This window comes from Rhizophagus irregularis, chromosome 3 (assembly GCF_026210795.1).
Source record: "Rhizophagus irregularis chromosome 3, complete sequence".
In the NCBI taxonomy this organism is placed as follows: domain Eukaryota; kingdom Fungi; phylum Glomeromycota; class Glomeromycetes; order Glomerales; family Glomeraceae; genus Rhizophagus; species Rhizophagus irregularis.
In genome coordinates, this window is record NC_089431.1 from 5032873 (window position 1) to 5048913 (window position 16041).

The window sequence follows — 16041 nt, forward strand, 5'->3', positions numbered from 1 at the left end:
TTCAAAATTTAATGATCGGTGGTATATTAGTGATCTTGGATTTTGTGGACCTGCTGATAAATCTTCAACAAGTATATATGGAAATCTTCCTTACATAGCACCCGAAGTTATCGTTGGAAAAGAATATACTTTTGCATCTGATATTTATAGTATTGCAATTCTTATGTGGGAAATTTCATCTGGACAAACACCATTGATATTGTAATGAATATTATACACGGTATAAGGCCAAAAATTGTGACAGGAACTCCATTAGAATATAAAAATTTAATGAAAGAATGTTGGAATGCTGATCCATTAAAAAGACCTGACGCTTATGCACTTGAGAAAAGAATGGAAAGAATTAATATAGATTATCAAAATATGTCAGATGAATTATTCAAATCAGAAATAGATGATATAGAAATGAATAAAGTAGGAGAAAATTATACGAGTAGCAGATTATTTACAAGTAAAATTTACAACTTTGAAAATCTACCTGAACCAAGAAATGCAACAGAAGGTATAAATACATTTCTTAATAAAATATTATACACTTATTCTAAAATACATTATTAACGTTATCTTTTATTATAATAGAAGAACAAGAAGGTATAACCATAAAAAATGATAATTTCTACCATTTTTTTTTGTTACTATAATAATTTACTTTATTTTACTACTAATAGCGTTTCATAGTAAATTGTATGATTTTAACATTCCTAACAATAGTAAGTATTTATTAACATTGCAGCGTTGAATTATCATATAATGATGTTTAATAATTGATATTTATTTTAGTTAACGATTTTAATAAATCAAATGAGCAGAATAGTTCAAAAGTAGTTACTATTTTTGAAGGTAATGTATTTTAATTATTGTCTTATCGTCAAATCAAGATTGAATTTTTATATTAAATCAATATCTTAAATTTTAGATAGTAATAAAAAATTATCTAAATTATTTAAAAAGTTGCAAATAAATTCAATTGGTAAGAATAATTATAAATTACTAACAAATAAAATTCATTATTATATTAATTTCATTTATTTATTGAACGCGGCTTTATTTAATTTAGATGATGAAAAAGAAATAACTCAACAACAAATAAAAAGACAAAGTATTAATGTTGATGGTAGGTGAAAATTTTACGTAATAACAAATAATTTTCACTATTTTAATTCTATTTATTTTTTTTCTTTTTATAGATGATGATGAAGTATATAATAATCCAAATTTTCATTCAAAAGAACAAGATGAACTGGAAATTCCTGATGGTGAGTTCTTAAATAAATAAGATTTCTTTTTAAATCAATTTACTAATTTGGTAATTTTTTATCTTTAGATGGATTTTAAATTGACTTTATAAATCAAACCAATATTATATTATATTTAAAATTGTTATCATTTATTTATACTTTATTTTAAGTTATTTAAACACTAAGATTAGAGTAGTTAAAATGTTTAACAAGATTCTTAGTTTGTAATTTAAATAATTACTATATAATAAAGTTATTAAATTATTAAATCTATAAATTATCAATAAAAAATTAATAAAAATTATTAACTGTTACAATAACGAATAATTCGAATTTAGGCGAAAATAATAATAAATTTTACATTATTAAATAATATATAATCTTTTGTTCAATCCAAAAACTATGTTCTTTGTCGTTATTTATTCTTATCTAACTTTATATCATATATATAAAAAAATGATGAGGTTCAGATAATAATCCCTAAAACAGTAATATTTCAATTTTCCGTATGATGAATTTATTTTAACTATTAATAAGCTTTTTAGAATTTTAATCTACTCCTAACTAAAAATTATCTAAGGGATAAGGCTTATGGTTATATTAAAATAGTTTTCGGGAGTTTATTGTGAATTGTGATACAGGAATATGGATGTCTAAAAAATTTTTCATTCATTCTTTTTATTTTTTCTAAATTTTATTCATTTCTTTAGATGGATTTTAAATTTTTTTTTTGGTAAATTATATAAATTATCTAGAAGCCATTTATCATAGCAGTGCAGCGTTGCACAATTATTACGTTCAATTTTGATGTCGATGCACAATTTTAATACATCCTAATGCTCACAATTCCCAAATGTGCAATTCATATTAAAAACCAAACTTAAATAAGATGTATGAAATATATGAAATACATAATTTGATAATTTCTTTTTATAGGTAGGATCTATTTACCATTTTTTTGATAGCGTATTTGATAATTTTTTTTAGTACTGTATTATCCATCATTTTTCTTGATTTAACAGTATTTAATAATTGGATTATTTATCAGTTATTCAATTTAACCAAAAATTCAAAACAAAAATCTTAATTATCTTTCTATCGATATCACTAACAATTTATCTTCATATATTATTAAATTTAGTTCAAAAATATTACGAAATTTAGGTTTATTAATTACTCCAGAGGTAGTAGTACTGTTAATAATGATTTATTTTCATTTAAAGATGAAGTGAAGGAATTTGAGTTATATAATATTAAAATTCAAAAATATAAAGATTTGGTTATTGATAATAAATTAAATTTTATAGAAGAATTGGAGGATTTTTTAATATTAAGACTAAGAATTTAATATAAATTTTAGAAAATTTTGTAATTTTATAAATAAAGTTTAAATTCTTTAAATTTTGATAATTATATATTATTTTCTGCACGTGTATTATTCGAAAAAATTAAATTTTTTTCAATTATTGTAGGTTATAAATAAAGATTACTTTTCTAAAATTATACATCACATCACGAAAATAAATAATCAAAAAAATTCGCAATGTTTCTTTCTACTCTCCCAATTTATGAAAAAAGACTTTCTTATGCAAGAATTTATAATTTTTTCTTCGTAAAAAAATTTACTCCCCGCCTAAATCATAATTAATGGTATATTTATAATTTTAAACCAGATTATGAAATTGATATAGAATTCGATATAGAAATCTAAATAATAAATATATAATAGTGAATAATAGGTTGAATACCAGTGGGATATACGTATTGTTACGCGGGTCTGCGCCACATGGAAAGTTCAAGAAATTAGCAGCGATCCGCAGTGTAATGGTGTAACTTATACTTTGTATAGTTTATACTAAGTGTAATTTATACTTGGTATAATTTATATGAAGTTTAACTTATACATAGTATAATTTATACCGAATTTTCGAACAATATATATAGAGCGGGCGAACAGTGGGGAATAGGGGATAATTAAGGTTTATTTAGTGTTAAATTTTAGTATAGTTTATTCGGTAATATTGCAGATCGCCGGCAGAGGCAGCAATATTCTATTCTGATATTATTTATGAAATTTATTATGTATTAGCATTTATTTATTGCTTGATTATTTTAAGTTATTATTTACATTGAATAAATATACACTTTAAAATCATACATATAACTCTTAATTTTACATATATACTTTATTTCATTTCATTTTACGATAAACGTGACACGAATTTCTGTTACTAACACGTGACCCCGACGCAAATCGATAGTAACAATTTGGTGCCTTCTGCCAGAAACTGATACCCACCCGATTGTTGTATGATAGATTATAACCTATTCTTTCAACAGAATACTATACACGATCGTTGGCATACACGTTTAAACAATAATATAATCCAAGTTCAGTATTATCATCGTGATCTTTCCTGTCCATATTGTTACCCACCTGGACCCAATACTCCACAATTCGTTAACTTTTGGGACTGGTATTCAACCGAAAATCCTACTGAAAGTTATACCAGTAATACTCAACAAGCACTAGAGGATTTATCGGACGCACCTACCATTCGGGATCTTTGGGAAGCTATCTATTCACTGGTTTTCACTGTAAGATATACCGATATACCTCGTCCTTACACCAATCTAAGGCAAGAGATATACAACGCTTGTATCCTTACTGATAATTTTGAGAAGGATTTTTACGGAGAGCTATTGGAAGTAACTAGTGAAACTGAAGAACTTGAATTATCTGAGGTATTAACCGATTCTTCAGAATCCCTTGTTGTACAATTATCAACTGGATCGTCCAACTATTCCGATTTAGAGATCAACTTTGATCTAATAGGACCGGAGCCTGGGCTACTATATATCAACGAAGATCTTTACCTTAATAATTTATTTAAAGAAGAAGAAGCCGGATTACTTTATACCGACGAAGACCTTCACTTAGATTTCCTATTTCAAGCACCAGATCCTGGTTTACTCTATACCGACGAAGAATTATATTTAGAAAATTTATTCAACAAACCAGAAGAACCAGACATGGCGGCTATGGCCGGAGGAATGCCTAATGCTAACCAGCTCCTTAACGCCTTGAATAATTTGACGAATGCGTTAGGAGTTGGCGGAAATAATATGCAAAATGTGAATAATGCGTTAAACAATTTAAACGCAGCGGTAACAGCTAACAATAATGCAATGCTGAATCGGGGAGTACAAGCGGCACCAGTTCCGACGTTTTATGGCAGAAACCAAGACCCGATTACATGGTTAAACGAGTTCAATAACGCATGCGCAGCAAACGGATGGAATGCAGCACGCAAATTGCAAGTCGTGCCCGCCTATCTGAAAGGAACGGCCGCAGTATGGTGGCAAACGGTTGTCAACAACCCTATAAACGCGTGGGGAGGAGTAGCGAATAATAACACATTTGAACATGTGTTCAAGCAGCAATTCCGAACACCTGCATTGGTTGAAATGTATAATATACTTATTTTATTTGTTCATGATTTTGGACTAACGGCAACAACAACCGAACGAAACGGTCGATCAATATGCGTCAGCAATCAGGGAATTATACCAGTGAATCAACACGCCGGTATTTGCATACCCGGATAATGTACAAGCCCGGAAGTTCGTGTCTGGCTTGTTACCAGAATTATACATGGCGGTGAAACCCTTTGGAGATCAAACGTTGACCGACGCCATTAATCGAGCAAAGGCCTGCGAATTGACGATGAATTCTGGAAGACCTCGGATAATGAATTATGCGCAAACCGGCAAATCTGAGATGGCTGAATTGACGAAATTAGTTACCGTGTTGGCGCAACAAGTTTCCGAAATTGAGAAAAAAATTGATAATCGTCCGTCTGGTAGTTATCGGAAACCACCTGCTGCGAGACCAGAACTATCGGTTCCAGATAGACCACCAATAGTATGTTACTCGTGTGGGGAACCTGGACATATTAGCAGACGATGTCCAAAGAAGGAGAATACTACCGGTGGTTTCAACCAAACTGGAAATATTGATCCCAATTTGCTCCAGGGATTGTTGAAGCAATTGGGAGGGCAAGGACAATCGGCGCCTTTAAACTAGGAGGTGCACCTTTGGAGGGTGAAGGTGCGAAACCCGTTCAAAATCCCTCGTATGTAACCTTGTTCCAAGCCTACCCTGCTCAAAGGAATAGACCAAAGACTCGAAGTACTCCATATCCGAATAAAGAAATAATCGAAGAGGAAAATGCTCGCGAAGATCCTCAGTATGCACCAATACCGATTCCTATCCAAACGACTAATAATGTTGGCGAAGGAGAGCCGATGACCGTCGATGCGAAAGAACAGGCTACCGAAATTAAAAAGAAGAAGGCTACGGTGCGGAAAAAGAAAACACCGAAGGTTCAGCCGTCAATAGCTGCTCACATACCACCGTACAACATAGTTGCCGATTTACAACAGCAACGAGCGAACATTACCTTCGGACAGCTATTTCAGATATCACCAAAGCTCCGAAGCGACGTAGGAAAAAGTTTACGGAAACCAATGACTAGAAGCGCTAAATTCGCTCATCAGGACGTACAAAGTACGACAGCAATGTATTGCGACGCCATGATAAAAGGGAAAAGAATCCCATTAATTGTTGATACAGGAGCAGCTGGTAGTATTGTTACCTGTCAGCTGTTGAATGACTTGGGAATTGCGATAGACCGACCATCTGCTATTGTGATGATAAACGTCAACGGGGAAAAGAAACGGCCATTGGGTGAAGTGCTGGATTTTCCGATAACCGTTGGTGGCGTTACTGTTCCTATCAACGTGGTAGTAATCGATACCGAATCTTATAGTGCCATAGTAGGTAACGATTGGCTATCGAAAGTGCAAGCCCAGTTAAATTATAAGGCATCGACGTTGTTGTTCACTTGGCAGGGCCGAGAAGTGGAAATCCCTGTTGAATATCAGATGATGCTGCACGAACGAACGATAAAACAAAAAGAGGAAGAGGCGAGGATAGTTGAAAGTGAAGAGGAAGAGGACGATGGTGATGGAGATGAGGAGGAAGAGTCTGACGATGAATACGAAGAGGAAGAATTAGAAGAAAAGGTTTATTGTTGCTATCAGTTCGAAAGCGACAGTACGGATACTTTAAAGCAACGTAGATCGTCCGGACTGAAAAAAGAAAATAGTACGACGAGTGGGGATCTAGTTCTCGTCAATCAAGGGTTTTATTTGCAAAGAAACTTCTACCATTGGAATTATTACCGATATTTAGACGGAAAGTTCCAATCGGAAAAAGCTCGAAAAGAAATTTGTGGAAATGAAGGCAAAAGTCTTTGCCTATGTGGTAAAGCAAGAGGATGTAAAACCTGCCGAAATGATTTTACTCTATATACGGCAGTGAAAAACGTCCCGGAACAAATCGTCACCACGATGAGTATAGTTACGCCTGAAGAGAATGAACCGCCTACAAAGGAACAACGATCACGAGACCTCGAATCGGTCGAATTTACACCAAAGGATGTTGATGCGATTCTGCATGAGCAACAGGCCATCAGATGTTATTATTGTGGGAGGCAAGAAATCGGAAAGATAAGGAAACGGAGTGTTGCGTTACCCTTTTTACATAATGAAATTACCGATATCTTTGCGGGAGAATCAAAGCTACCGAATGTTGGAGAACTAACCGAAACTCAACGGAATGAATTTCAGAAGTTGATTGAACAGTATCGGGATTTGTTTGCTTGGACAACTGCGGAATTGGGTCGGACAGATTTAGTGTATCACTCGATCGACACCGGAGATGCTAAACCGATTCGACAACAGTGATACCGAACGTCCCGAACCGAACAACAATTCATAGCTGAAGAAATCCAAAAGATGCTGAAGCAAGGGCTCATCAAAAAATCCAAAAGCGCATGGGCATCTCCTGTTGTTTTGGTTCGGAAAAAGAATGGGAAAATGCGATTCTGCGTGGACTATCGTCAGTTGAATCAAGTCACGAAAAAGGATTCTTATCCGTTACCACGAATAGACGATATGCTCGACGCCTTAGGACATGTATCGTGGTACACTTCGTTGGACTTAGCCAGCGGCTACTGGCAAGTCGAAGTTGATCCCAAGGACAGAGAGAAAACGGCTTTCATCACCCAGTATGGTACCTATCAATTCCTGGTGATGCCGTTCGGCTTGTGTAATGCACCGGCAACCTTTCAACGATTGATGAACGGAATATTGGAGGGGATACTATGGGATTTCGTGGTGGTGTACCTTGACGATTTGAACGTATATTCAACAACGTTCGAAAAACATCTGGAACATTTAAGGAATGTATTCGACCGACTTAAGAACGCCGGATTGAAACTGAATCCCGAGAAATGTTATTTCGTAAAAAGAGAACTATCGTTTCTGGGATATGTGATCAGTTCCAAGGGAATACGCACCGATCCCACGAAAATCGAAAAGGTGGAAAACTTTCCGATACCTTGGAACGTCATCCAATTGCGTGGATTTTTGGGATTAGCGTCTTATTATCGACGATTTATCAAAGATTTCTCAAAGATCGCAAATCCCTTAAATAAGCTATTAAGAAAGGACAGTCCTTTTGTATGGACTGAGGCACAACAACAGTCGTTTGACTTATTGAAGACGCATTTAGTTCAAGCGCCTATTCTCGCATACCCGAAGTTTGACGAAGAATTTATCTTATTGACGGATGCTTCAACTTTGGGATTGGGCGCTATCCTCGCTCAGAAGGACGAAGACGAATTCGAGCGAGTCATCGCATATGCAAGTAGGACATTGAGCAAAGCCGAAAGGAATTATTCGGCTGCCGAACTTGAGTGTTTAGCGGTTGTGTGGGCCGTTGGACACTTCCACCCTTACGTACATGGAAAGCGATTTACTCTTATAACGGATCATTCGGCATTGTGTTATCTTTTTAACTCGGCAACTCCTACCGGAAGATTGGCCCGCTGGGTCATGAAACTCCAACCCTACGATTTCAAGATTATCCACCGCGCCGGCAAGAAACATACGAACGTCGACAGTCTATCGCGAATACATTAGGAATCGACGAAATCGTAAAATTTTATCGGGATTGTATTTCTGGACGACACCTCTTATTGGATTACGGCTTGATCTAACCCAACCATGGATATTACGCTATATTACCAACTATTACAATATCTGAATGATCTCGTTCTACCGGAAACGATGGATTCCACACAAATCCGTAGTTTCAAAAGCAAAGCTCGACACTATTGTTCTATTAACGGAATTTTATACAAGAAAAATAATCAGAACCCTCAAAGACCTTTACGGGTCCTTCGACCTAGCGAGGTGGAACCGATTTTATATAATTTCCATAGTGATTCGTTAGCCGGACACTTTGGATTTAACGAAACCTATCGGACCATTAGTGAAAGGTACTATTGGCCGCAGATGGGAGACGATATTAAACAATATGTGCAGACCTGTGAAATATGTCAAAAACGGAAACCGCCAATAAAATCGGAACCGTTACATCCCATCAAGTATATCGTCGTGGCCACTGAATACTTAACGAAGTGGCCGAAAGCTCGTGCCCTTCCAGACGCTAAGGCCACTTCGGTGGTTCCGTTTTTCTATGACGATATCATTTGTCGGCATGGTTGCCCGAAGGAACTCCTAACCGACCAAGGAACTCATTTCGTTAATGAGCTTCTGGATTCGTTATGTAATCGGCTGGGAGTAAAACATCGGTTATCCACTGCTTACCATCCACAGACGAACGGGTTGGTCGAAAGGTTCAATCGGACCTTGTGCGAACTTTTGGCCAAGTATTCTGACCAATATCAGCAGGATTGGGACGTCTACCTCCCATCTGCCTTGTTTGCCTATCGCACCATGCGACAGAACACGACCCGTTACGAGCCTTTCTATTTGATGTATGGGAGAGAGGCTACTATACCGATTGAATTACAAATCTCTAGTCAACCTGATAGTTCCGAACAAGTTGAAGACCTTACAGCAACATATTTTAAGCGACTATATCAGATAATTGGACCACTGGAAGAAGATCGTCACAAGGCGTAGCAAAATATTCACCGATCCCAAGAAAAACAAGTTGAGCAATATGGGAAGAAAGTTCACCCACATCGGTACCAAATCGGCGATAAAGTGCTACTTCGGAATTTTAAGGCCAGGAAATTGGATCCGAAGTGGAACGGACCCTACTACATACACGATATAGGACCGAATGGAACCTATAAGCTGCGGACAATGGATGGTCGCTTACGTAAGAAATTAATAAACGCAAATCATCTCCTTCCATATTTTGAAAGGAGAGTGAACAGCGACGATTAGGTAATCAAACAATGCAGGATACGACATGAATCTTCTACAATTTTCTAGAAAAATAGGAAAATATAAAAGGGACGCCAGAATGAAGTCATCTTGACGTAAAAATGGAGACATATTCTAAGGAAACTATCCGGCAATTAAAGATTTTTCTACAACATTGGTTACACGAAAGGCGACCTAATGATGTTCTTACGATTGATTCCGACCGGATCCTTTTCAGTAATAATTTTGGAATACAGGAAATTCATCTATACGATTTTATTGGGAATTGTGCAACTGTTTTGGAAAAATGTGTGGAGGACTTGCGAAAGGAAGGAGTGACAACTGTTCCTGTACCGGATTATGTAGGACAGGATGATGAACAACGATTAGAAACATTATTACATTTGACGCAACAACCCTCCTTCCATAGGCGAAAAACATTACATAGAATAGAGACCTTTTATTATTTAGGGGAAGTTCTAACTCTACGAGGATGGCGGAAGAAGGATGCCCGGCGAATAAGAGAGTTATTCAGCACCAATAAAGGCGCTAGTGAATTTAAGAAGACGGCTAAGCGTGTATACGAATTGTTCCAGGCGAGAGGATTGGCTAATTTGTATGCAGTAACCTATATACGACCACATCACCAGGTATAACGATAAACTGTACTGTACGGTTAGTTAAACTGTACTGTACGATTAACCTGTTAATTTCATACAGCACGGTATAATACTTAATAAGCAATAAACTGTACTGTACGAATTTTAATGAATTTTAACGGTTAGTCGTACAGTACAATATTGTACTTAATAAGTGATAAACTGTACTGTACGAATTTTAACCAGTTAATCGTACAGTACAGTTAAAATAATCACGTGACACTAAATTCTACGCGTCGGTATTAGGATAAGTATTGAGATAAAAAAATTATTTTTTTTTATATAATACACAAATAAAAAATTATACATGTTTCTACATAATTATATTCATAACTAATATAAATTATTTCCTAACTTTTATATACCAAATTACTAATTAATTTCAAAAGAGAATAAATTTGAAATATTGTTATATTAATTTCTCCTAATATTTATTTATTTGTTAATGAATTATATTCACGTATGTATATTAAAAAACCAATAGATTTTATAAACCTAAAATCTTTTTTCGTTTCTCAAGTAGTATGATTTCTCTTTCAAGTTCATCATTTTTCTGTTTTTGAATAATTAGCATGTCTTGCTCCAGATCTTTCATTTTCCTTTGTTCTTCAAGACGTAAATTTTCATCTGAATCAATAATTTCAATTACATTTTCTTTATTCCTGAAATTACTTTTTTGTTTCTTTCTTGTATTTGAAGATAATAAAGGTTGTTTACCCTTACGCCTTTTCTCTAAAATAATTTAATCAAATACATTGTAATCAATTAAATTAAGTAAATTTCAGTTAAAATAAATCAAAGATATTTACCTACTCTTTGTTCAGCTTGAATTAATCGAGTTAATTCAGATTTATTTCGATATGAATCTGGAACATTATATTTTTTATAAATATCTATACTTTCCCACTGTCTATTATCAAAATCACGTCCTCTTTAAAAAGAAAGAAAATTATTAGAATTGCATTTTTTAACAAAAGTAATTTTTGAATTTGTAAATAATAATCAAAATAAAATAAATAATTACCTAGCAATACCAGCAAGGAGAGAAAGGTTACGACCATCATGATTTACATTTGCATGTGCACTTTCTCCAACGTTTGTATTATTTGGAGTTTGATGCCAAATATTACTATCCATTTTAGTAAATGCATATGAAACTCCTGACAAAACCCATGGAGTACGCTTATCATTTACCCAAGCTATAATAAAAATTAAACACTTCAATAAAATTATTAAATAATTTAACTTAATATTTGCGATTTTATTACCTGCAGTTCCTGGTTCTTCACAAGACTCAATTTTATTTAATACTTCTAAGACTTCTTCTTGTGTATTTAAAGAGGGAATTAAATACATAGCATTGCGAATTTCTCTTGATAATTGTCTGTTTTTGTCAATGTTTCTAAAATAAAGGAACAGTTAATAATTTATTGTTATAAATAATTAATATTTATTATATAAAATCTTACCGTTTATAATGGACCTGACAGAGTTTATAAATATATTGCAGATGTTCAACTGGAGCTAGATGTGGATACTTTGAACTTAAATATTGACCTAAACCTTTAATTATTTTTTTTTTTTAATGTCATAAATTAATTATATTGTTAAAATAACTCATAATATAAAATTTTAACATACCTAACGCTTGTCCTTTGTGTTGATCTGCAATTATACATCCCAATCCTTTGCCATGAATATGATAAAAGCTAAAAGTTTCTCCTGTATCCCTTTCAATACAATTAAATAGGTCTTCAAATAAATTTTGATATGCATTAGCTGTTTCAACATTTGTAAATATTCGCACAAATGTTAAAGCTAGTACAAAATTTTAATAAATAAAATCAGTAATAATAAAAAATTTAATAAATATTTATTATAAATCTTATAAATCTAAATTTAGCTTACTTTTTTGCACGTGAGGTAGATATGCTGCTACTTCCCATTCATTTGTAATACCATGAATTCTTTTAAATGCCATATCAATTTCAAAATATGTTAGTTCAGAAAGTGCTTTGAGTTGTTGTTTGGTAGCACATAAAACAATGTATTGTCCACTATCAAGAAAACCTGAGTAAAATGAAATATTAGATTTTATTTATAAATATCGTATTAATAAATTAATATACAATTAAATTACTTACGAATTGATCTTATATATGGATCATTGCTTTTTTCATGTTTCATAAACTCATGTACAACTCCCAAAATGTTTTGGCCGAATGGGTATTGTGAGCGTCTGGTTTTCTCAATATAATAATTGATCTTAGATTGATTATTTAACGATGGGTGCAAATCACTTATTGCCCTTCCATTCAAATAACTTTGAATCATAGATCCTATTTATAATTATCAAAGAAGAGTTGTAACTATTCCTTTATAAATTACAAATATATAATATAATATACCTGTTAAAAACTTTCTTGCCGTTAAATCAAGTATATGCTCATTATCAATTATTTTTTGAAGCTGATTCTTCACATTGTATGGTGTTTTGCGAGGTGGAGGAGGTGGATGATTATGTTTACCTACCGATACAGTTACAATGAATGGACAATCTTTTAAATTTTCTGGAATTATATGGTAAAATTTAACTGGACAACTGTCAGTCTTCTTATTTATAATTCCTTTGATAATACGATTTCCAGCTTTATGTAAAAATGCTAAAAGTTTATTCAAAAAATTATAATTAAAAATAGTATATGACGACATTATAGATAACATTATTAGTTAAACACTTACGACATTCATCTGATCGTGTACTATTAGGCCGTACTATATAACATTCATCTACTACATCCAATTCATCCTTCTATAATTTAAATATTAATGAACATTATTTTTTTTAAAAAAAATCATCTGTTTAAATTATTTTAATAATTAAATTTACCTCAAAATCAATTCCATTGGGATGGTAAGAATGCCCATTAAACATATCTTCTAATAATTCTAAATCAATATTGCTTGGAATTGTTAGATAACGGTGATTTTTTTCCCCAGATTGCCATTTAGTGCAACCAATAAACTTCTTTTTTGATGACGTTGAGCCTATCACCTATAAATAATTATATAGAAATTAGTTTTATAATTACAATAACAATAATTATTTCGCAGTAAATTAATTATTTAATATCATAATTTATAACAAATAGAAAATATTTGAACTTTTATACTTTATAAAAGTTAAATTTGCAAATAAAAAGTAAAAATAATCGCAATATAATTATAAACATGTTAAACATACTTGTGTAAATTCGCCTAATGTTGGTGTACCATTACACCGTATTCCTTTTTGATCAACATACCCACATTTATACTCGTGCGCTTTGGCAAATATACTTTAAAATTTAAAAATTAATAATTAAATCATTATAAATAATTCCAATGTATAAATTTACTACTAACCAAAGGGTTGCTCTTTCCTGAAATTTTTCATTGGCGTCAAATAAATTTTTAAAGAGAGACGAAGTAAAATCCACAGATGTGTGATCTACTTCTAATTTTTTAGATGCAAATTCACACATTTTCACACTAAGACATTTTCTCTCTTCTTTAGATACTTTTATTCCAGGAAAAAAATCACAATTCTTTACTGTTCGGGTTGTACCACTACCTCCATAGGAGTATTGGATATTAGTCATTGAAAACGCCTTTCGTGCCTCTTCTTCATCCCATCCTGACACATTGTACACACTTGCAAAACCAGTTTCTGACGTGTTAGGATATTCTTGAAATTCTATATAATAATGAATTTCAGACGCTGTTAACTTTTGGCCAAATTTAGCAACTTTAATAGGCCACTAAAAACCAAAAAAGAATTAATTATTAATTATTATTTAAAATTAAAATACAAAAATCTAATTTTAGTGTTTATATTATTTTTTCCGCCTATTTTAGCATTCATCCATGTATATATCAAGAGTATTAGTTGACCCTTCTCGTGGTATTTTTAACCTTATTTTTAATCTTATGCAGAATATGTTGTACGGGTCACTATATATATCTAATATTGATAAAATAACTGATAATCTAAATAACTATTTTGCGTTGTCTCCGGCTTTTAACTCACCTCTTCAATAAGTTCTTCATTAACTTCTATAGGATTTTCTACCATTTTATCAGAGACTTGTGTAAAGATTTGTTGTTTATAAGTTTTAATAACGCGTTGTTTTAGAAAAAAAAAAAATCAAAAAAAATTTTTTATTTGATTTAGTGAACCATTCAATTGGTAGAAGATCATTTGGTGTACTGTACTATTTTTGTGTAATGTAGTGATTTTTATTGTTGTACAATTACGCAATTCAAAATTCGTACAGTACAGTTTTACTGATCGTACAGTACAGTTTATATGTATACCCCACATCACCTTGACCAGATGGAGGAAGACGAATTTTATGGTCAATTACTACCGATTGCTCGCCAGTTGCGTGAAGCCGAAACCCTGACCTTAATACAGGGCTCGCAGGAGCTCACCCTTTCTAGGGGGGCTGATGTTACGCGGATCTGCGCCACATGGAAAGTTCAAGAAATTAGCAGCGATCCGCAGTGTAACGGTGTAACTTATACTTTGTATAGTTTATACTAAGTGTAATTTATACTTGGTATAATTTATATGAAGTTTAACTTATACATAGTATAATTTATACCGAATTTTCGAACAATATATATAGAGCGGGCGAACAGTGGGGAATAGGGGATAATTAAGGTTTATTTAGTGTTAAATTTTAGTATAGTTTATTCGGTAATATTGCAGATCGCCGGCAGAGGCAGCAATATTCTATTCTGATATTATTTATGAAATTTATTATGTATTAGCATTTATTTATTGCTTGATTATTTTAAGTTATTATTTACATTGAATAAATATACACTTTAAAATCATACATATAACTCTTAATTTTACATATATACTTTATTTCATTTCATTTTACGATAAACGTGACACGAATTTCTGTTACTATCACGTGACCCTGACGCAAATCGATAGTAACAGTATCCATTGTCACATGTTTTGACAATTGTCACGTGTTATTCTGATTAACGATCGGTTTTAAGCTTTTTGCTTTTTTTTTTACTTTATTATTTATCCATATTTCGCGTTCATACTGTAACTATTCTTTCCTTTAAAACCTTTTAATTCAAATTACTAAAAAAAATTTTATTAATATATTTATCTAGATGAACAATACCCAGAATTTTTCTCATGCAAATATGACGAAAATGATAATGAACCCAGCGATATTTACAATGAACCCGAAATGAAAATGTTCAGGAAGAAGCTTTGGATACAAGAAAAACAATGATAACTCATAGTATCACGATTCACGAAATTGTCTCATATCTTAGAGAAAGATATATATATGAAGGTACATAATATTATTATTATAGCACTAAGGCTAGAATTAGTACATATGTTATTATCGCGTTAGGGGTCAGTGCGTGGCGTTATTATTGCGTTAGGGTTAGGTTAGATAAAAGTATATAAATGAAGAAATTTGGGCAATGGCAAATTTATTGTATATTTATGTATTATTATTAAAAATTTTACGTTTACATATGTTTACATATTAAATTTACATGATCGCGACAAGTACTGTAGGATGCGCATATTCATTCGTATCAAGAAAATTTTTTCTTTTTTTATATACGGTAATTTTTTTATTTTGATTTTTTTATTATTGATATGCACTACTGTAGCACCGTAGCATCGATCACTGATCCAAACCTAAGGGGTGAAATAATGAAAAAAATTAGCAAAAAAATTAATTAAGAAAAAAAAAATTATAAGAATCGGCACTTAACGTAACACCGCAGCGTCAATCCGATTACTAAAAAAC

At 32.5% G+C, this 16041-nt stretch overlaps 1 protein-coding gene across 1 annotated transcript; it reads left to right on the forward strand.

Moving 5' to 3' along the window:
- Positions 1-405: 405 nt before the first annotated feature.
- OCT59_021227 (uncharacterized protein) lies at positions 406-1335 on the forward strand (the record flags this gene model as incomplete). The annotated part of the gene is made up of 8 exons (XM_066149722.1): positions 406-502; positions 580-591; positions 669-710; positions 781-840; positions 917-970; positions 1058-1114; positions 1188-1256; positions 1325-1335. The coding sequence occupies 8 exons, from the start codon at positions 406-408 to the stop codon at positions 1333-1335; spliced, it is 402 nt and encodes a 133-aa protein (XP_065990601.1).
- Positions 1336-16041: the final 14706 nt, after the last annotated feature.